The following is a 22,753-nucleotide window of genomic DNA, read 5'->3' as shown; positions in this document are numbered from 1 at the left end:
ATAAGTGAACATTACAAGTGTTAAAAAAATCAAAAGGACATCATTTGGTTTTTAATACTAGAAGGCAGGGTCAAATTCAGGTGACTAATCTTCTTGCTGCCTGAGGGGTACTGTCACCAGTTATTCCTGGAAAATTAGTTCATACATAAACACTCTATCAAACATAAATTCAAGAATCATTTAACTAAGTATCTGATGTTAACAGTGCCAACAATTGGTTTGCACCAACAAATTAAACCACCTGTACTTACAACTCTAATCTCTGGGATAAAAAGTTGAAATATTTTCATTCAACTCATCAGTCTGTCTAATATCATTTCAAAGTCTCTGAAAACACTGTTGAAACTCATATTAAGCTTCATTAACATGAAAACAACAATTATAATTAGTCTAAACGTGATCACACCACAAATTTAAAGTGACAAGTTTTACTGACCAGGTTTATTTAATTCACTCGTTTGTGAAAAGACTTTAAACATATTGGAAACTATTTTTTTGTTGTTGATTCCTATTTGTTTTGGTTTCTGCCATAAATATTAGCAAAAATTGGTTTATTTAAAAGAAATATACATTATGTGGTTATTTCCGCAATAGATATAAACAAGAATCAAGCTCATTTTAAAACATGTTTCATGGTTTAAGGTTAAAAATAATATTCCTTAAAAAATTATTAATAGGGCTTCCCTGGTGGCGCAGTGGTTGAGAGTCCGCCTGCCGATGCAGGGGACGTGGGTTCGTGCCCCGGTCTGGGAGGATCCCACATGCCGCGGAGCGGCTGGGCCCGTGAGCCATGGCCGCTGAGCCTGTGCGTCCGGAGCCTGTGCTCCGCAATGGGAGAGGCCACAGCAGTGAGGGGCCCGCGTGCAGCCAAAAAAAAAAAAAAAAAAAAAAAAAAAAGTTATTAATAATATTCTCTTACTTTTGTAAATAGGCAAAGGAAATTGTAAGTTCATTTAAGCTCCATGAAATAGCCATATATTTCACTAAGACTTTTTGGAATCATTATCTGATTACAATAAAAATAGATAACGTATATCAGACACCTATGTGCTTGGCATTAAGTTAAACACTTTACATATATCACCTTATTTCATCTTTCCCATGACACCCCATGAGACAGATTCCCAACATATAGGTAAGAGAACTCAGGCTTAGAGAGGGTGATGTGTCCGAGGCAACAAAGCTGTTAGGGGGCAGAGTTGGGATTCAAACACCCATCTGCCTGACTACAGGGCTCATGTTCTTTACCACACCATGTTATGTTATCTTTTGGATTCATGTAATATCTCTGAGAAAAAATTTACAATTGAAATTACCATTCTACATTGAAAACACTGAATTAGATTACAGATTAAGAATACACATAATACTCACCAGTGAGCAGCAAATGGACGACAAAGGTCTACATGAAAATTTTTGAGATCTTTAAATCTAATTGCTGCTTCAATATAAACAAAGAGTATCCAGAGGGATACTGTGGGCAAACACACTCCCCTTTCTGTGGGAAAGCAGCAGAGAGACAAGCATCAATGAAACATTAACTAATATAACAGATGGGTTGTTTGGGAGACTGGTTCAACTACAGTAACTTTAAGACTTTCAAACTCGCGACTTCCCTGGTGGCACAGTGATTAAGACCCCGCGCTCCCGATGCAGGGGGCCTGCGTTTGATCCCTGGTCAGGGAACTAGATCCCACATGCATGCTGCAACTAAGAGTTCGCATGCCACAACTAAGGAGCCCGTGAGCCACAACTAAAGAGCCCACCTGCTGCAACTAAGACCCAGCACAAGCAAAGAAATAAATTTAAAAAAAAGACTTCCAAACTAATTAAAAAGCAATATGATCCAAACCGAAAGCTTTTATATGACAAAAGATGCCTGGAATCATAGACAAAAATAAAAACAAGCATTCTGGCAGAAAATATTTACAATATATGTAAAACAAAGAAGTCATAGCCGTAGCATACAAAGAGCTCCTACAAATCAATAGAAAGTCAACTGAAGAAAAAAATTTGAAAGTCATAAAAGAAAAAATATAGACGGCTAAAAAACATGTGAAAAGATGCCAACTTCATTACTGATTAGGGAGATAAAAATTTTTTAAATGAGATTCTATTATTTTAGCCTATCAGATAAAGCAAAAATTTTAAAGATGGGTAATAGTATAGGGAAGATATGTGAAACACTTCCTTCTCATACTCAGCAATAATATAAACTGGGGCAACTTTCTTAGAAGGCAATTTGGCAGTATAGTTAAAAATACTTATACCTTTGACCCAGAAATTCCAATTCCAGGAATTTACCCTACAGAAATACAAAAGAGCCCTGGGAAAAATATATAAGAATATTCAATGTATTATTTGCAATAGCAAAAATTAGGACTTAGAATGAACTTAAATGCCTATCAACAGGAAATGTTTAATTATGATAAATCTATATAATGAAATATGATGCAGCTTTTCAAAAGGATGAAGATCTGTACTAGCACAAAATATGTTAAAAACACAAATTCTTAGGTAAGAATGAGTTACACAGCACTAAGAAATGTTTCTGACATTTAAGTATTACTCAAAAATTTTTTTTTCTTAACTACAAGCTCATATTCCTTTTGTAATTAAAAAGAATTTTCAATGTAGGAAAAAGCAACTTGCAATAGAATAAATAAAACTCAAATAATGAGATTATTTTCACTGGGCTTTAGAATCAAAGTCTGTAGGCTATGTCCATCTATGTCAGGACATGACTAATAATGGGATATTTCATGGAAGATAGACCACAAAGGCATGAGATCCACTAACTCTGGAAAGATCTCCTTTGAGACCATATAAAGCTAGCAAGTTACAGAAGACAGAACTGGAGGGAAAACTCAGTGACCTGAAGAACTAAATGGCTTTTTTCTAAGACTCTTTAGGATGAAACACAAGAAAAATTATAGCATCTTGGTACTAGAAAGATGATCACTTAGTCCAACTTTCATTTTATGGAAGAGTAAAGTGAGGCCCAGAGTTTATACAAATTGGGTCCAAATCACAGAGATAACAATGAATCTGCTTCTAAGGAGAACCTAAATCCCCATAGACCTAGTCCATAAGGTAAGAAGACACTCGAAGCTCCGTGAAGACAGCTAATGGTCTCAACCATTCTTACAGATTTAATGTACTGGAAAAAGGGTATTTTCACAATGCAGGAAGACAAACAGCAACCCTTACGATAATGCATTTTCAATTTCATTTCAAAATGCATTTAAAAAAATTTATATTCTGTACTCCCTATATTAATTTCTAAAGTTATCATAAACAAAATAAGCACATTACAGAAAAAATAGAAAAATTTGGATAAACTACCCATATTTCTACACCTATAAAATAAATAAAATCAAACCACGTTGAAAATATTTTTGAACTAGTATAATAGTCATGTTGTATATACAGGTGGTTTTTAGGTATTCTTTTGGCTTCTGTTATGTATGTATGTATGTATGTATGTATTTAGGCCATGCTGTGCGGCATGTGGGCTCTTAGTTCCCCAACCAGGGATCGAACCCGTGTCCTCTGCAGTGGAAGCGTGGAGTCTTAACCACTGGACCTCCAGGGTAGTCCCGTACATACAGTTTTATATCCTGTTTTCTCCCTCTTAATAGCAAGGAGAAAAATTAATGATATAATATTTTCATCCTTTTGTGGCAATATATAATTTCATCAACCATTCGTAACATTCTTAAGAAAAATTTAAAATTTTAACAACTGAAAGAGAAATTAATCCCAAGCTATAAAAATTGCACTCATTTATTGGGCCTAATAAGAACACAAAGTTAGTTTTGTTTGTTCACTAATCATTCCAAATTAAAACATACTTCATAACGTAGGTATCCAACATGCATTTCTGAGCCTAGAGCTAAAGAGAGGCCAATAACATTTATAACATTAGCTTCATTGCTGCCCTGTGGGTCACCCACTGAACTCCAATAGGTTCTATTAACAGTTATATGAGTAGTTTTTTCTCAACTATTAAGACATTATTAAAGTAATTTAGGGAATCATTGTAGTTCATCAGAGTCAGAGATTATCTGAGCTCGAAGGCTCCCTTAAACACTATCTAGATTACTCTACCCCTCACATGACAGAGAAGAAGCTAAGACCCAGAGAGAATGACAAGTATAAATGGCAACTCACTCGAAACTGAGGGCCAGGACAAGGAAATAGAAGTAAAAACTGGTATATAGGAAAATCACTTTAACTAGAGGAAAGCAGACTAAGGAACCAGCATGCTAGCTTATAAATTCAGTCAGATATGAGAGAGCGCTAAAGATGGAGAAAACAATGCTCAAAGTGGATACTTTAAATAAGAGCTGAACTGTGTCTTCTACCATGGGACAACATCATCCTTATAGCATTTAGAGAAGAGAATGACTGTTGCTCCAGACAGCTTTTATTAGTTGGTGCTCCAACAGCAGTCAAAATTCTACAGGTTGCAGCTGGGCCTAGGAATCAAGTTTCATGCAGCTTTGCAGAGAAATGTGATGATCTGAGAGCCAATCATCATATCCCCATGCATCCCTTGTGCAGGCTTCATAGTGGACTGGAGCTATCAAAACATCTCAGGTCATCTTAGTTTGTAATAGCAAAAGAATAGCTCTAAGAAGAAGGGAGGTGGCTACGTAGCTCCACTCAAGTCAGAACATACCTGAAATAGTACATTTTGGTTTAGAGAGCCACTAAGAACTAGGGAGATCAGAATGGTGTAAGTGCTTAAAATAACATCCAAGGAAAAGCTGATGAAATCGGAAATGCTTTGGTCTACAGAAAAGAAGATGAGAGGATATGACAGTGTCTTTAAGGCTCTAAAGAAATGTTAACATGGATGGAAGATTATGCTCATTCAGTGTGGCTCTAATGCAGGGGTCCCATGTTTGGACTAGAGGGGTGGTCTGTAAGCCCTTTAAAATTAAAAAAAAATTTTTTCTGTATATTCCCATGTGTTTTTCTGGGGAAAGCCCTTTATATCCCCTAAGTGATCAGTGAGTCCCAAGACAGTCAAGACATGCTGGGTCAAAAGTGTAAGGAGGAAAATTCTGGCTCAGTAGGAGGAAGAATTTTCTATTCCAGTTGCCCCAAAACAACAGTAGTAAGTTCCTTGTCACTAGATTTTCAATCAGAGATTAAACCACCATGTGCCAGGGATGCTGTGGGGACTCTTATGCCAAATAAGGGTTCAACTAAATGACTTCTGACATTCCTTTCAATACTGAAGCTGAAGGAACATCTTTCCTATTTGGCACATGGCTGTCTTCAAGTCCACCTAAATAAAACCTGCTTCAACTTTTTTTTAAAAAATGGATATCGGATATCTTCATAATGAGAGTTGGTAACTGAAATGTCTACAATCAAAATATCAAATCATAAAGGCTTAAAGTTTTGATTCAATAATAAAAAAATAAATTTTAAAGGTATATTATAATCTATTATGAAAAGGGATCTTTAAAATGTCCACATTTATACACTACCAAATGTAAAACAGATAGCAAGTGGGAAGCAGCAGCACAGCACAGGGAGATCAGCTTGATGCTTTGTGACCACCTAGAGGGGTGGGATAGGGAGGGTGGGAGGGAGATGCAAGAGGGAGGGGATATGGGGATATACGTATACATATCGCTGATTCACTTTGTTATACAGCAGAAACTAACACAACACTGTAAAGCAATTATACTCCAATAAAGATGTTAAAAAAATTTGAAGGATTAAAAAAATGTTCACATTAAACTCAACTCTAAATAATTTATTCAAGGAAATCACATTTAAAAAGTTTGAATCTAAGATTTCTATCTATCTAAGAAACCATTAAAACTTACCTGTGTGCCATACGTACTGAACCCACACATATGTACTAGCAGCAAAAAAAAGCCATTGTATGGGGATGAACAGCAGACATATTATATTTGACGTGAATGCTACACAAACAAAAAATACTGAGAAGGCCTAAAGGGAAAAACAAAATAAAAAACATATCTTAGAACATGTTAATTTCAAACAGATTATTAAAAGCACGTTGGACAAAATCTCTGAAACTGCTATGCAATAACTACAGAACAAGTTACAACAGGAAATTTTAAATAGTTAAAATCACCCATATAAAAAGTAGTCGTTAATTTAGCATTAAAGAGTAATCCTATTTATGGCCTCAAATCATGAAGAACTGGACCAGAACAAACAGGTTGATTCACAGTGAGTTTACTTGGACTCCACAGGTGGGTTACCTAAAAGAAACAGAATTTTAACACAGAAAAGCCTCCTCTCTCCTCACAAAATATTACTAAAGAGACTCATTCTTAAAGGATAGGCTGTTGGAGGCTGTTGTGGCAAGAATTACACTGATGTTCATAATTTTAACAATGCAGCTTCCTCTGGACACATCATTATTGATTACTAACAGGACATGAGCTCAAAACCATCTTTTCAAGGCATGGATTTGCTCTGACCAAAGCACCAGGCCTGGGTAGAAGAGGTACAGGTTTAAGATGTGGCTCTGGAACACAACAGAACTACAGGTCAACCAAGGGAGCAAGCCCAGGCCTATGCCCTTGCTCTAATCCAGTAGTTCTCAAAACATGATCTGGGGATCCCTGGGGATCTCTGAGATCCTTCCAGGGAGTCTCCCAGGTAAAATAATTTCATAATAATACTAAGGCGTTATCTGCCTCTTTCATGCTCATTTACTCAGGAGTATGGTGGTGTCTTCTAGAAGTTACACGGTAAGTGATATTGTAATCACCTGAGTTCACAAGCAGATATGGAAATCCAGCTGTCTTCTATTAAGCCAGACATTAGAGAGATTTTCAAAAATGTAGTCAATCTTCTAATTATTTTGTTTTGGAAAATACAGTTATTTTTCATTTTAAAATGTAATGTGTATTAACATGTAATGGGTTTATTATTGCTTTTTTTAAGTGAATTAAGTATTCAATTTTTATTTTAAATTTTATTTTATTTTAAATAAAAATTTAATTTTTTATTTTTATTTAAATTAAAAAGTATTAAAATTTTTTCCAGTTTTAATTTCTAATATAGTAAAAATAGATAGATGTAACCTACATAAATAAAAGCTTTTTGGAGTCCTCAATAGTTGTTAAGAGTGTAAAGGATCTGGAGACCAAAAAGTCTGAGAACCACTGCTCTAACTCGAACCCAGTCACAAAGCCAGTGATAGGGGCTCCAGAGGTACTTCAGAGTAGAACTGGGCAATTACTGCTTTATCCACTACTCTGTCTTCCTCCTGAAATCCTCCCTCCCTCCCCTTCTTTTCACTGGAATGGTAGAGGAGGGAGTAAAATGATTTGATCAGTGGGTTTGGACAAAATAGCCTCAAAGGCTAGTTTCAGTCCATAGACCCTGTTACTCAGTACAGTCACCTAAGTATTCCTAATAAAATCTACTTTAAACAGTTTCACTATCAGTTATTGAAGACCTTCTTAGAAGGGTAAATAAATCTTTTACACTTGAAAAATATATATATTAATAAACTTACCAGTCCCTGGTATCTGAAGGAATCATAGACGCTTCTGATGAAAAGCCAAAATGGCCACAGGTATTCAAATCTGAACTCCAGGACAAAATCTGCCAGGAGGACAAGTGCCCACACTACTAGGAATTTCAGGTATAAAAACGTACTGCAAAATATAAAAGAATTCAAGGTCATTTGTGAAGAGCTAGAAAAAGAAAATTCACTGCTTTATTTAAAGAGACAAAAAATATCTTCCTATACTATGAAAATAGTGGAGATAAAGGACAAAAAGAGATGCTGCCATGGCCCACCTAAATTTTAAAAGCTCTGGTGTTCATTCTGAGACCCACAACTACCAAAATAAGATGATGACCCAAAATGCTTAATTCCATTTAAGATGGAAAAGGCCCACTTAAATCTCACCACTATTTTAAAATGTGCTAAGTATATGACTTCACAATACTGCAACACTCTCAAAATTACAGCTTTCAAGCTGTTCTTCATTAGAAGAAATGTCATGGTTGAGTGGCTTGAAATTTGCTGTTTCCCCACCCCTCAACATCTGTTTGAAGAGTCTTTGAAATTCTTGATGCACATCCCTACACGCTTGAAGAATTCTGTCTTTTTCCCCCCGTTTCTCCTCTTGCCTCTCTCTATAGTATTCATGTGAATTAACCGAACAACAACCAAATGACTTCCCAAAACAGACAGAAATTAACTTAGGGAGCAGATGCCAATCACTTCCAAGGGCTGTGAGGGTACCAAAATGTACATTAAAGAAAAAAACCCTGAAAGATCCCAGCCTTGCTCTAGCTGAGATGTTAATGTGTGCTCCCACTTCCCTCTGGACTTACGTTAAATAGAAACACACCTTGATAAGCCAGTCAGAACACATATCTAACCACTGTGATATCTGAAAGCAAGGTAAGGACCTGGATTAAAAAATATATTTTTCATATAATCTAAAAGCCCATTCTTCCAATTCATTAGTTGTATCATAGATAACAGAAGCTTTCAGACTCTACCTATTAATAAGCCCCTAATTCTAGGTCTTTAATCTGGTCATTTCTGGAGCAGGTTCAATTTAGGTATTTTTTTTTAAAGGTTTTCTAAGATATACAGATGGGAAGTACCTAAAATTCACTTTGACTTGGGCAACAGCCTTGCATGGTGTTTTGCAATACAAACATTCCAATATTGCTGATTAAATTAGCTGTCTGAATATACAACATGAACAATAAAATCAAAACTTTTAATAAATAATTTTGAAATATGTTAAAATAAGGTACGAAAAGACTTATATTCTTGGGGTAAAATTAACAAAAGCAGGATCCAGCACTGAGGCCTCTTTCTATGCCCTATAAAGCCACACAGGTAAAAGATGTCAAGAACAGACACATATGACCCTTAATGTTACAGTATCATAATGATACATAATTTGCAACTAGGGTCAATTTCTAATACTAATTCTTGGTAGAACTTCTTTGGGCACAACAGTAAGTTTTGATTAAGAGGTTTGCTGTAGAATCAAGGAACCCAAGGCAAACCACAACACAAGCTTGAATCTTTTTTTTCCCCCATATATTTATTTATTTATTTAGAGGCTGCATTTGATCTTCATTGATGCGCGCGGGCTTTCGCTAGCTGCAGCGAGCGGGGGCTACTCTTTGTTGCAGTGCACGGGCTTCTCACTGCAGTGGCTTCTCTTGTTGCGAAGCACGGATTCTAGGCGTGTGGGCTTCAGTAGTTGTGGCACGTGGGCTCAGTAATTGTGGCTCGCAGGCTCTAGAGCGCAGGCTCAGTAGTTGTGGCGCACAGGCTTAGTTGCTCCGTGGCCATGTGGGATCTTCCCGGACCAGGGCTTGAACCCGTGTCCCCTGCATTGGCAGGCGGATTCTTAACCACTGAGCCACCAGGGAAGTCCACAAGCTTGAATCTTAAGTCCCACCTTTTAGTTTCATTAGAGTCATGTTAGCCAGATGAGGACAGAGCTCTCATCCTCATTCATTAAATCCATCACTGATCCAGTGGAGAGTAAGGCATAGTTTGTTAGAAAGAACAACTGAGACACGCAGGCATTCAGGAGCACAAATCTAGTTTGAAACTAGATTTCCAAGCTTGGCTTTAAAAGTAAAAGGTTTTGGGGCTTCCCTGGTGGCGCAGTGGTTGAGAGTCCGCCTGCCGATGCAGGGGACATGGGTTGGTGCCCCGGTCCGGGAGGATCCCACATGCCGTGGAGCGGCTGGGCCCGTGAGCCATGGCCGCTGAGCCTGTGTACCCGGAGCCTGTGCTCCGCAACGGGAGAGGCCACAACAGTAAGAGGCCCGCGTACAGCAATAAATAAATAAATAAAAGTAAAAGGTTTTTTCCTTGTTTCTAGAATTGTTTCTAGGTTTTAAAGAAGAAATAATAGCCTTTCATCCATATTCCTAAGGCATTTAAGAAATGTCATGGAAATGTATTTACTTCTCTGATGAATCCTTTTCCCATGGGGCTGTGTGTGGAATGTAGCCGAATAAGACATGGTGGGTGCCTCATCATGTCTAGTTGTCACTATTCCCCAAGTGGAGAAGACAGAGTTCTACCGACTGCTCTCTGCCCCAAGTGCTCCCAGGCATGGCAGGATCCTAGTCTAGTTGGCAACAAACCATTTCACTGTATAGAAAGCATTATCCTAAGAATGGCAGCCTGTTGAATACTTTTTAATAACTCAATCATTTAAACATAAGGCATTACAAAAACGATCATCTTTGTTACAGTGACTACTCATTTTCAATTCTGTAACTTCAAGGGGGTTCCTTTTTATATATTTAATTTCTTTTCAAACAGCTGCTTTCATACCTCTGATGTTCCTGGACACCCAGTTCTTATGGAGTCACAGTTTGGAAGTACAGATATCTAAGGAAACTTGATCTTTCACAAACATGTGCTATACCCTCAGCTTTCCTCAGGCTCCCCTTCTAGGTGGGCCTGCCTCTAAAATCAAGAGGCAATCTTAATTAACAGTTGATTCTACTCTAGGACTAGTTTTAAACTTTATAGATTCATTCCAATCTAATAAGAGTTTTAGAAAGTTTAAGACAGTTGCCTGATTCACTGAGTCTTCTATATCAGTAAATTATGCCTATCATCCTTCTATAGGTACATGTACAAAATTTAAAAGACAAGTAAACTAAAATGACTGCTCATCAGTGTAGAAAACCTGACTAATTCCTTTCCTTCCATACTCTGAAGGTCATAAGATTTTGCCAAATCCAAAGAGATGACATTCTAAAGGGGGAGAAAATTTTAGGCAGGTTTTTTTTTAATATAAATTTATTTATTTTATTTTTGGCTGCATTGGGTCCTCGTTGCTGCACGTGGGCTTTCTCTACTTGCGGCGAGCGGGGGCTACTCTTCATTGCAGTGCGCGGGCTTATCATCGTGGTGGATTCTCTTGTTGTGGAGCACGGGCTCTAGACACACAGGCTTCAGTAGTTGTGGCATGCAGGCTTCAGTAGTTGTGGCTCGCGGGCTCTAGAGCGCAGGCTCAGTAGTTGTGGCGCATGGGCTTAGTTGCTCCACGGCATGTGGGATCTTCCCAGACCAGGGCTTGAACCCATGTCCCCTGCGTTGGCAGGTGGATTCTTAACCACTGTGCCACCAGTGAAGCCCCTAGACAGGGTTTTAAACCCTTAACATTCCAAAATATTTCTTTTAAACCATGAAAAGAATATGATTAAGTATAAAATATTTTTATATATATAGTTCATAATATGACTTATGGCTAACTTGCTGTTACTTTAATTCTCTGATCCAAATAAGTTTACTAATTACTATAAAATATCTTGAACAAAAATTTAAAGCAGAATTGCAACAAAAAGATACTTTCCATAATAGTATATTGAAACAAGGGCAGACCAATATTGTCTTCTGATGGTCTGATTAGCTTCTACTCTGGGTGCCAGTGAAATACAGAAGAGATATGCAAACATTAGGCTTAATGGTGGTGACTCTTTCACAGTGAATATTAACTATAAGATTCTTTTTTCCCATTCCATTCCCAATAGAATTCCCCATTCTATTCCTACCCTTGCCATTTACAACCATTTTTTAAAATTGAATCTATTTAGCAATACCCTCCATCTATGGATTAATCACCTATGATTAATGAGAAGTAGTATTGAACATTCTTCTTTTTCCATGTAAAGTGCACCTTCTCTCTAGTATCTCTAGCTGCTTGTCACTTAGATCATTTTCTGGAGCTCATATAATTACCACAGGGTGGCTATCAATCCTCAGTACCTGACCTTTTCCCTAGGCAGACTAATGGTCATTTAGTTCACTTGGGCCTCACCACAGAAATGAGTCTGTGGAATATTTCACTGGCTGTGCTAGTAGTCATCTATCACAATCCCAAGCTTTCCTGTCCTCTCCGTAACAGCAACTGTGAATCCCTTTTACTTTTCAGTATGTAGCATGATACCTCTTGAAACAAACTGCTTTGTCTCTACTGTTATTGAATACTTCTCCCTATTGGACATCACTTCCAGAATGTTTGCCCAGCCTCTTGTCCAGCTGGTATCCTGCTAAAGTCTTATTATATGTAATTACAGTTTTGCTACTCAAAGTATGGTCCATGGACCAGCAGCATCAGCATCATGTATGAACTTTTTAGGAAAGCAGTATTTCAGGGACCACCCCAGGCCTATTTAATCCAAGGCTGTGTATTAACCAGATCCCTAGACCCTTTGTGCATACATTAAAATTTGAGAAGTATTGGTTTATTGTATAAACTTCTCATACTCATAGAACTTCCACTGAATTCCACAATTTCTCAAAAAGAAGACAACGATCTACTCAGATCATCAGTACTTATCTCCAAACTGTTAGCTATCCATCCCTCAACTGGGAACATTCAAACTGTCCAGGGTTAATTCTTCCACTTTTCTACATTTCTTTCTGAGTCACAGACAAGATCCTTACCTAAATACAACTTTAACTAAATGAAGCACTTCCATTACTACTTATCCTTCAGCACGCAGCATGAACATCATTTCTTCAAAAAAGGCCTCCCTGACCCCACAGTAAAGACTGTTAGTTACCCCATTATATGTTCATATAGCATCCTATACCACAAGAATCATGTTATAATTAAATAACATTTTGTATAACTAATTGTTTAAATGTAAAGTCCACAAGAAGAACAGAGGAGCTGCCCATTTTGTTCCCTGCTTTATTCTCAATGCCCAGCACAGAACCTTGCACACCAGAGAAACTTAACAAATAGTTGTTGAATGAATGACCTGCCATGCATAAGAATGTTTAGGACCAACAGTAGGGCTTTTATCAAAGCACACACTTACAAAGTGAAGGTAGAGGGAAAGATAATGCACAGGTGACTAAGAAGGGTGTCTGAACAAAGCAACACCAACGAAGATAACAAATACAGTTGCTGCCTGAAGGATTACCATGCACCTGCTCCCAATCTGTTCTCACTATTTTTCCACTAGGAAGAAAGAAATCTTATCAGCCTTGCTCTGGATGCCAGACTATCACTCCATTTAGCCTACCTGCCACTGGTTCTGACTACTGTGGGGGTCCTCAAAGTATCTTCTATTAAGCCTAACATTAAAGAAATCTGCAAAAATGTAAAACCACACCACTCTTCTCATGCATTTATTATTGTTATATGAACTAGTAATTATTTAAAATTTTTCTCTTAATTTCTAATCCAGTAAAATTTTTAGATATAATCCATACAAACCAAAGCTCTTTGGGATTCTCAATCACTTTTAAGAGTATAAAGAGGTTCCAAGACAAAAAATCTGAGGAATGGTGGTCTACAGAAAGTTGTGCATGAGCCTCAAGACAAGAACCACTGCTACGTTCTGCAACCACATCCTTGTGTAAAATCCAGAAAAGGGGAGCAGGCTGAGAAGACCTAAGCTGTTCTGTATTTTTCTTTTCTATTCTGGGCCTCCTGCAGACTGCAAAGAAAACCATTCTAGAGTCAATCACACACACACACACACACACACACACACACACACACACACACACACACACTCTCATGCTTATACACATACACAGCCACTGGAATGACAAATCTAACAGTGTGAAATATGTCCAATTTAAAAAGAAAAAAACCCTAGAATGGAAATCACTAAAAAAGCTTTTAAGAATTGTGTTGTATAGTATTTTTCTAAAGTACTATATGACTATTAAGATATCAGGAACAAGTACTGTAACCTAATGTAACTGGAAAGTTTAGAGTTTTAGAATTTCTGCTTCAAAAACACTTTTAATAGTGTGGACTCTATGGGGTTTGGGATTAAAAGAGGTAAAGAAGACAACAGGAGAAAGAAGACAACCCACAGGCCCTAAAAAATTGTGTTAACATTGTACAAACATTAGAAATTCATTTTATAAACGAATCAAGTATTATGCTTCATATCTTTAATAGTAATAATCATCTACCTAATCATACCTTATGTTTATATCGCACTTGTGTAACTCTTCCAAAAGCTTTCATATTATCTCATTTTATCCTTACAACTATGACATAAGCAAGGCAGTTATTATCATTTTATAGGAAAGAAAACTGAGGAACAGGGAACTAATAAGCTGCAGGACACTGTTGAAAGAGCACAGGAATGGGAGTCAGGAGACCGCAGAGATCAGAGTGAATTCTACATGCACTGCTGTGTTGCTGCTAAAAAATTATAAATAAATTTCTATGTAAAGAAATGGACATGATTAAATAAGAAGAAAAACCAAGAAACTTTTGTGTAAAACAGAATTCTATTTTTGTTAAGAAAGAACTATATATGTTTGTTTATATGGATCAAGGAAGAAACCATACTTATGAATTATATAACAGTGCTCATTCCAGGGAAAGAGGACTAAGCTCTTTTCTGTTACACTTACACATTGTCATACTGCTTTAATTTTTTATAACAAGCATGTATTGCTTTTATTTTCTTAACTCTTCATTTTGAAATCGTTTTAGACTTACAGAAAAGCTGCCAAAGTAATACAAAGAACTCCCTTATATCTTTCCACCCAGATTTCACAAAAGGTAAAACATTTTATCAAGTTTCTATCATTCTCCCCCTATATATGTATACGTAGTTTTTTCCTGAACTATTTGAAAATAATTTGCAGACATAATGTTCCCTTACTCCTGAAATTCTTGAAAACAAGAAAATTTTCTTATATAACCACAACACAATTATCAAAATCAGGAAATTAACACTGATACAGTACTATTATCTGATCTACAGAAGTTATTCAAATTTCAGTAATGAACTCACTAATGTCCTTTATAGCAACAGATAGATAGATAGACCCATTGATCAATCAATCCCAGTCCAGGATCACATTTTGCATTGTTGTCACATCTATATTGGATTATTTAATGGAAAAGAGATTCTCATTTTGAGAAGGAAAAAAGATTAATGGCCTTGCACAAGACACTCCTGGTACCTGTTGCTTCACCTGAAAAATGAAGATAACGACACCTGTCCTTCATGTAGTAGAGAGTTTGAGAGCACCATAAGAGTTATTACACATAAACACCATTCAGAAAGGGTGAAGTAGCACAAAAAGTAAAACAAAAAGAGGACAGACTTTGGGGTAAGGCAGATAGAGGTCTCTATCAAGTGGTGAAACCTCCTGTAATCTCAGTTTCCTCACCTGTGAAACTGAAGCTAATATCCTTACTGGAACTAAATAACAGAATGAAGATAAAATTATAGTAGTAACAGCAAACAACTTTTTGAGCAGCCCTGTCTGTGTCAGGCACTCTGTTAAGTATTTTACGTGACTTATCTCAATGATCCTTATAACAATCCTATAAAGTAGGTAATATTATTTACTATCTTCATTTTACAGATGAGAAAACTGAGGGTTAAAGCAGGTAGATGACTTGTTCAAGATCAAATAACTAGTGTCGGGGACATTAATCGAACACAAGTTCATATGATGTTAAAGCCCATATGCTTATCCATCACATTGGACTTTCTCATCTCTTACTAAATGTTTGATAAATATTATTTCCCTTCTTTATATCCCTTTGTGTATACATATTCAAGTTACATAATTCTTTTTTTTAACTAAATTTATTTATTTATTTATTTTTGGCTGCGTTGGGTCCTTGTTGCTGCGCGCGGGCTTTCTCTAGTTGCAGCGAGCGGGGGCTACTCTTCATTGCGGTGCGTGTGCTTCTCACTGCAGTGGCTTCTCTTGCTGTGGAGCACGTGCTCTAGGCGTGTGGGCTTCAGTAGTTGGGGCACGCGGGCTCTAGAGCACAGGCTCAGTAGTTGTGGTGCTCGGGCTTAGTTGCTCCGCGGGATGTGGGATCTTCCCGGACCAGGGATCGAACCCGTGTCCCCTGCATTGGCAGGCGGATTCTTAACCACTGCACCACCAGGGAAGTCCCCAAGTTACATAATTCTTTAATTCTCCAAGACAACCAAGTTTTAAAAAAATGAGCAGATGTGCTTTATGAAAGAATAAACACTCAGTACCTTAATTCATAAACTATGAATTTGTAAACACACTATGAAGCTCTGCAGAAAAAGATGTTAAAGTCAAATGCTCTTTACAGAAATAGCTATGGCACAAAAGATGGGACAATTCAAGACTGCTTTCCAACAATATTCACACTCATAGAATGGTCATTGTAAAAGAGAAACATGTAATTTAAAAATAAAAAGACAACTCATTTTTTAAAAAGCCAGAAACACAATGAACCATGAGGTATAGTTTGTCAAGTCTAGAAAAAGACAAGAAAATAATACTTATTACATCTGAGACAGAAGACTCCAGCCTTAGTATCTCTCTCATCTGAGACAGGAGTTTTTGTTTGACCATGAACATGGCCCCCATTTTCTCCAGAGCTCCTGACCTTACTACAAGATGGCAAAGTACTGACTTTAGTACTGAGCAGCTTATTTGGTTTTTAAAAGTGTTTTTAAGATGAGCAAAGTAATAATATAATTTAAAAACAGAACGAGATTATTTCTAGTCACCTCCCCTGTGCTGGGTAGGAAACAGATCCCAAACAGCCTTAATAAGTCAGTGATCTCTATGGATACACCTGAAGTGGACTAGATGCACCATTTCAATCCACTAATGCAAAACCTCTAAAACAGAAATGGCAACAGAGGAGATGGGGCGAGGGATAAATTACTTCTGATGTTATAACCCCATGAGTCAATGTGAGCATATCATCCTTAAGGGCAGCAGAGGGAAAAATACAAAGGAATGAAAGCCAGTGCTATGAAGGGGCTTCAAAGTCTGGGGGTGACAGGCATCTTAGAAGGTTGATGAGCTGAGGCCAATTTGATGTCAGTTAAATTAAATGCCAAAATAAAGATAAAAAGCCTCAAAGAATATACTTTAACAGCTGATTACATTTTTTAAAGTTTCCATTACCAGAGTGCATTTGCCTGAAGGTGAGAGATCTTGAGGAAGTAGTCACTCCTCAGGTATTTGAAGAAATCCACGATGGGGAAAAAAAAAGTCCCGCAGAGGCTATGTGTTTCTACCGTTGGTAAGCACCGTTCTACTCATGCAGCTTGTTGAGCAGAGAACTTGTTTTTCTTCTGGACCTATTTCTTGAAAACTATCCAAGTAAAATAATTACACCCAAATCTGGGAAGCCTAGAGAATAAAGTAAAAACTATATTTGAAGAGCACACTAAATTTAACGAAGAAAAGTAATCCAATTATAGTATTTCACTTTGATCTCAACTAAGTTTATAAAATTTCTATCTGACCCTCCAGACTCCACAAGATACATGTTATATCTCGTTATAGCCCCCTAAGTATATCACCTAGATGGTAGCCTAGAAAATGACAAAACAAAACACACATACATACACATAAAACCCCAAAGGGTTAATATGGAGGAAATCTGGGAGAAATGGCCAAAGAAAAAGACTCTGGAAATAAAAGTGCTTATAGAACATGGATTGGGTCCACAATATATAGGTATATAACAAGAAAGTGAAAATAATAAGCTATTAAGTCTACCATTAAAATCAGTCTCCAAATCTAGTGAGGTTCAAGAAAAGCCACGAGGTATCAATGTGAAGAAAAAGGAAGAGTATCATTAACAAAACAGGAAGCTTTTAAGCCAATAATCTGGAATAGATCACATTCCCTCCTTTCCCTGCCTCAATACATAGCAGCAACTTAAAGGGATTTTCAAAATGTCTAATGAAATGAAACTGCCAAGAATGCTCAGACGAGAAGAATCATAAATGAAAACTGGAGGAAAGTACTTTTTTTTTAAGGTAGTATACTACTAGCAAAAATTAAGTACAAAATTCAGTGTGGCAGATTTGTTTCAATGTATTTCACAGAAACTGCAAATACAAGGGTTTAGCTCAACACCTCACTAGAGGTGGGTGAAAACATTTCAATTTCTAATTTCTCTATTGTACTTACCCCCCTACCCAATACCCCTCTAAAACAATACCGCATTTATCACTTTTATGTCAAGTCCAGCATAGCTGAAGTTAAGGCCTACCAAGATTACCAAAATGCTTTTAGGCTGTGAGGTTGCAACACTGGTATCTGGGGTTTCAGTTGCAGAACACATGTACACTCAAGGCAGCCAAGGGTCATGCCAGCCTCCCGTGGCTTTAGTAAGCACAGCCCAAAGGAGTCTAAAACCAGGCTTAGGAAACATCATTAAGGTGGGCAGGAAAAGCAGAGAAGTGAAATCTCTGGAGATCAGATTATTTAGACGAGGGTCTGAAAAAGGAAATTAGGAAGCTGAGAAGTATGTAAACTTTGACCATTTAGAAAGTCAAAGGCCAGAAAACTCTTCTCTGAAGTAAGGATGGGAAAAGGTACTGTATAGACCAGGGAAGTCTCGAGTCCTAAAATGTAAAAGTCAGGTACAGTACTACACTGCTTAAGCTTCAGGCAACATACTACAAGGAGAACCCAGCACACCATGACAGGAAGTATCCAGAAATCCACCAGTGAAGGAATGCTTCCTTCAACCACCAGTAACAAAGCTATAAAATCATTTCCTGAAGCTTAAAACACCTGCCTTACTTAAAATTCTTATATTACTTACTTGGGTAAGGAACAATTTTAACTGCAGAGACTTTAAACAGAAATGTTTCTGCCTCTGTCTTCTACTCACCACACCTTATCTCCTCATCTTCCTATTATAAAATCATTAATTCTCAGAGAGGAGTAGGGAGCCTGGCAAGATGAAAGGTGAATGAACCACCCGGAATTCCCTTAAGCCTTTTAAAATCTACATAGCACTCCAACCCCACTCCACCTGGAGAATCACTGCATGGAGTAATTAGATACTACTTTTGGGAGCGTCTGGTCCATGTGTGAAGGCAGACACAGGGAGAGAGTCACTGCCCTAAAACCCGAGGACCTCTGAAATGTTATAGTTATGTAGAGTTATTCATTTTACTTTCTCTTATTAATAACTTTTTTTTCATAATTTCCAAAGTACTTTCACATCTATTTCATTTGAGTTAGAAAATACATAATTCCCTCACATAGTGGCAACTGTGTACTGCATCATAAAATAGTACAGGGCAAAATTGTTAATGCATCAGGTGAACCACTAAAACAGCAAGCGAAAATTTAATTCAACTAAAATATTCTTACTTGAACAGAACTCAAAGTTCTTTGGAACCTCAAAACCACTGTACAAATTTAAGAGGGCATTATTACGGCCTCCTAGACTGTAAACTCCTGGAAGACAAGGAACCATGTCTTATCCTGTAACCTCCATAATTACCAAAACAACGCAGGTTCTTAAATGAATAGAATGGATTGGTTTATATTCATTTATTTACTAATTCACTTGCTCAACATTTACTGAGGACTGAATTCCTATTCTCTGTCAGGCTCTATACTGGCTCAGATTTTTTGAAAATGACATTGATTTTAGCTCATAATAATATAAAAGAAAATAATCACCATTCCTATTTCCTTTCTCTTATTTTTGATTACTAACTTGACGGGAATAACATATTTCTATACATTTCAGTTTTCAAATGATGGGCATATATATAAATGTAGGTAATACTAACATAATGTTAAAATCCATTTTCCATCTACCTTGCCCCTGAAACAGAATTCTACCACAGCCATTATAATGACAATAATGATATCATTTGACAATCACCTCAGTCACAGTTGCTGGATTGGAGCCCATGATTAAAAGCATCTCAGCAACAGGATTTTTTTCCAGCAAGACCAAGCAGAAACTGACCCCTTGTTTTGACTACTCAACTTTTGTTTGATAGTTGTACCAAACCTTATGGTCTTTCCTCACCCTTAAAAATAAAACAAATATGGTAAACTGCGATAACAACTACATGCTAAATAATGTTTGTATTAAGCATGCTAGAATTTACAGAGTTTCACAAACTGTACGTTATTTCCTCTCAGTCCTCAAAACTCACTTGACAGGTGAGAGAACTGGGGCTCAAAGCGGTGGATGCCCTGCCCATCCCACACAGCAGAGCTGGGACACTGAGTCTGAACCTAGGTCTCCTGACACTCCCAGTCTAGTGCTCTCTTCACCACAGCTGCCTCCTTGCTACGCCAAGCTCAGAGAGCTGTGCAGACTGAGAACATGAAAATAATAAGTCCATGAAAAGTTATGCTGTGAAACAGTAGATAGTGGTTATCAAAACTGTCAACGGAGCCTGAGAAAAAAACAAAGCTCTCTATTTAATGAGATAAAAATTGGCCAGACACTGAGAAACAAAATGGGCAATGGTGTGAAAAACAATTTAGTGTAGACTTAAATGTGATGATTAACAGAAATTTGATACTCACAAATCCTCAAACACCTAATTTGTAAGTAGCCCACTCATTCTGTCTGCTTTAGAAATAACTGGAAATTTTCTAAATCTTTTTAAAAACAAAATTGTAAAAAAAAAAAAACAACCCCAACACTATGGTCTTGTTCTTCAGACAATAATATTCCATAATATAATACTCCATAATATACACTAAGAAACAGATAAGTGAATTGAAACACTCATTTGATATATGATGCTCCAAGAGAAAAGAAAGTAGAAATATATGTAAGTTTTTTATTAACGTTTAACCTAAAGAATGCCAAATAGAGAAGAGTAAGGATATTTGAGAGCTGAAGTACTGTTGGTTTTTTAAACTTTTACAGATGAAACTCTGAATAACTTGCATAGGGCATTTACTATTAACCTTTAGGGTAAGAAAATTCAAATTCCAAAAGTTCATCAGTAAAATAATAGACCTTAATTAGACAATAAATTCACTTCTTCACATTGATGCACACTGACTGAGTGGTTACTATGGGGCAGGTACTAAACTGGGCATATTTGTTCAAATACCAGAGAAGTTGAAATACAACAGAAAACATGTAAACAATATGGGATTCCCAGTCTTCTCACTATAAACAGAAGTACATCATCATATGTTACTGTAAATAGCAGCCATTCAAATGGCACGGTTGTCCTTGCTTTACCAACTCTGTTTAATACGCTTTTTCTATTCTTGTGTCACTATTAATATTAAATTGTTCAAATCTTTTTCAATAGGCAGGGGGAAAACCCTTCCTTTATTCAAGAATTATAGTCTGTGTCACTTGAAGAGAACTTTCCCCCACCCATTAAATCTGTAGGAAAAATGGTTTTTGCTTTTACAGTTTTAGTTTAAATGGGCAGGTTTGATTGATTCAGCATGGATTTTGGCCTGTTTTACTCACTGCTGCACCCTTACTAGCTAGAACAGGGCCTGGCACATAGTACATGTATTTGTCTAATGAATGAACTCTTCCTATGATCTGCGGCTCATTACATAAGGATATAGCTAAAAACTTTTTATTTCAACTGACTTCTTAACCCTTTTAAGCTTGAAATTTAAAAAAACACCCAATGTTTACATCGGTCAGCTGCTTGTGGAAAGGAATCATTTTAAATGTGTAAACAGTAGCATGTGCAAGGTGTACAGCTATGCTAAGGCAACTTGGGTGTTATCAGCTACCTCACATATTTCTCTAAGTCCCACAGCTAGAAGAGCTAAACTGTAAAACACCAATCAAGCTTATATGCACATCCTGAGAATTCTCCTTTGTAAACTAATTACTTCTCCTCTGAAATCATTTCTTTATCAAGGCAGGTACCATTCAGAATTAACATTGTGAGAACCAGAAAATAACAGTCCTACACAAATTTTGCTTAGGGAAGCTGGGATTCTCACTAAGTTGCCCCATGAACCTGTTGTCCTTCTACCCCTCAGTCCTGAATTCAATTTCTATTTAAAGGGACACTGCTTTGTTTTTGGAGAATTAAAACTAACTAAAAACAACAACAACAAACCACGCGAGTTTGAAGAAAATCCTTTTTAAAGGGGTCGAATAAAACTATCTGCTTGGAATTGTCAAAATAATGCTGCTGAGAAAATGATCATCACTCCTTCTGAGTCTGGAGCGGGGCCACAGGCCATGATTTGGGGGTATCGGCTTCAGCCCTCGGTGCCAAGTTTGAGATTCCATAAAAGAAGTAAAAGGCGAAAGGGGGCAACGTGGCCACCTGCCCAGTCCGCAGAGGGACCGCGGGGCCACTGTCTGCTCCCAACTTTGTCAGCCTTCCCCCGCACCAGTGCATATGGTCCACGCGCCTCCCGACTCAGGCCGGCGACTCCCGGGCCGGAGCGGGCTGGGGGACCAGCGGAGGCCCTTCAGCCCCTAGAGCAGCCCCGAGGGCCCGGCGGCGCGGATGGGGAGGGGGTCACCGCCGTTGGGGACAGTCCCAACGGCGGCTCGCGCCCGCCGCGCCCTCCCAGCCGGGCCGTCGGCCCTCGCCACGCCCCGCGCCCTCGGGGCGGACCCCGGCGGGCCGCCCGGGGCCCCATGGGCAGCGCTCCTCCGGGGAGCCCCCGGCAAGGGCGTGAGGCCTAGTCGGGGTTACATAACGGGGCTCGGCCCCTCCAGAGACGGCCGGGGGCCGCAGGGCCCGCGCCGGCGGAGGCGGGGGCGCCGCCGCTCACCTGCCGTAGATGCCCTCGGTGATCCGGTTCCGCTTTAGGGGGCGGCGGAGCTTACTGCACTCGGTGTTCCGCCGCTTCATCCTCCCGCTGGGGGGCCGGGTGCCCGCGCCGCCGCCGCCTCTCACCTCAGCCGCCGCCGCCGCCGGCCCGCCCCGCGTCGGGCCTGGACTCTACCCCTGGGGCCGGTCACACAGACATGGAGCCAGCACCCGGGGGGAGGGGGTGGGACGAGGAGGTGTGGGC

General features: G+C 38.4%; 1 protein-coding gene across 1 annotated transcript in view; it reads right to left on the bottom strand.

The window, feature by feature from the left end:
• MACO1 (macoilin 1) overlaps positions 1 to 22,753 on the bottom strand; it is a 57,885-nt gene extending 35,132 nt beyond the window's left edge. The window contains exons 1-4 of the mRNA XM_060016634.1: positions 22,511 to 22,753; positions 7,523 to 7,664; positions 5,850 to 5,976; positions 1,375 to 1,498 (exon numbers count right to left, since the gene is read on the bottom strand). Coding sequence (XP_059872617.1) covers positions 1,375 to 1,498; positions 5,850 to 5,976; positions 7,523 to 7,664; positions 22,511 to 22,590 — 473 coding nt within the window. The 5' untranslated portion in view covers positions 22,591 to 22,753. The remainder of the gene's footprint in view (positions 1 to 1,374; positions 1,499 to 5,849; positions 5,977 to 7,522; positions 7,665 to 22,510) is intronic.

The sequence above is a fragment of the Delphinus delphis genome, chromosome 1 (assembly GCF_949987515.2).
Source record: "Delphinus delphis chromosome 1, mDelDel1.2, whole genome shotgun sequence".
Taxonomy (NCBI): Eukaryota; Metazoa; Chordata; class Mammalia; order Artiodactyla; family Delphinidae; genus Delphinus; species Delphinus delphis.
This window is presented reverse-complemented; position numbering and strand designations above follow the sequence as displayed.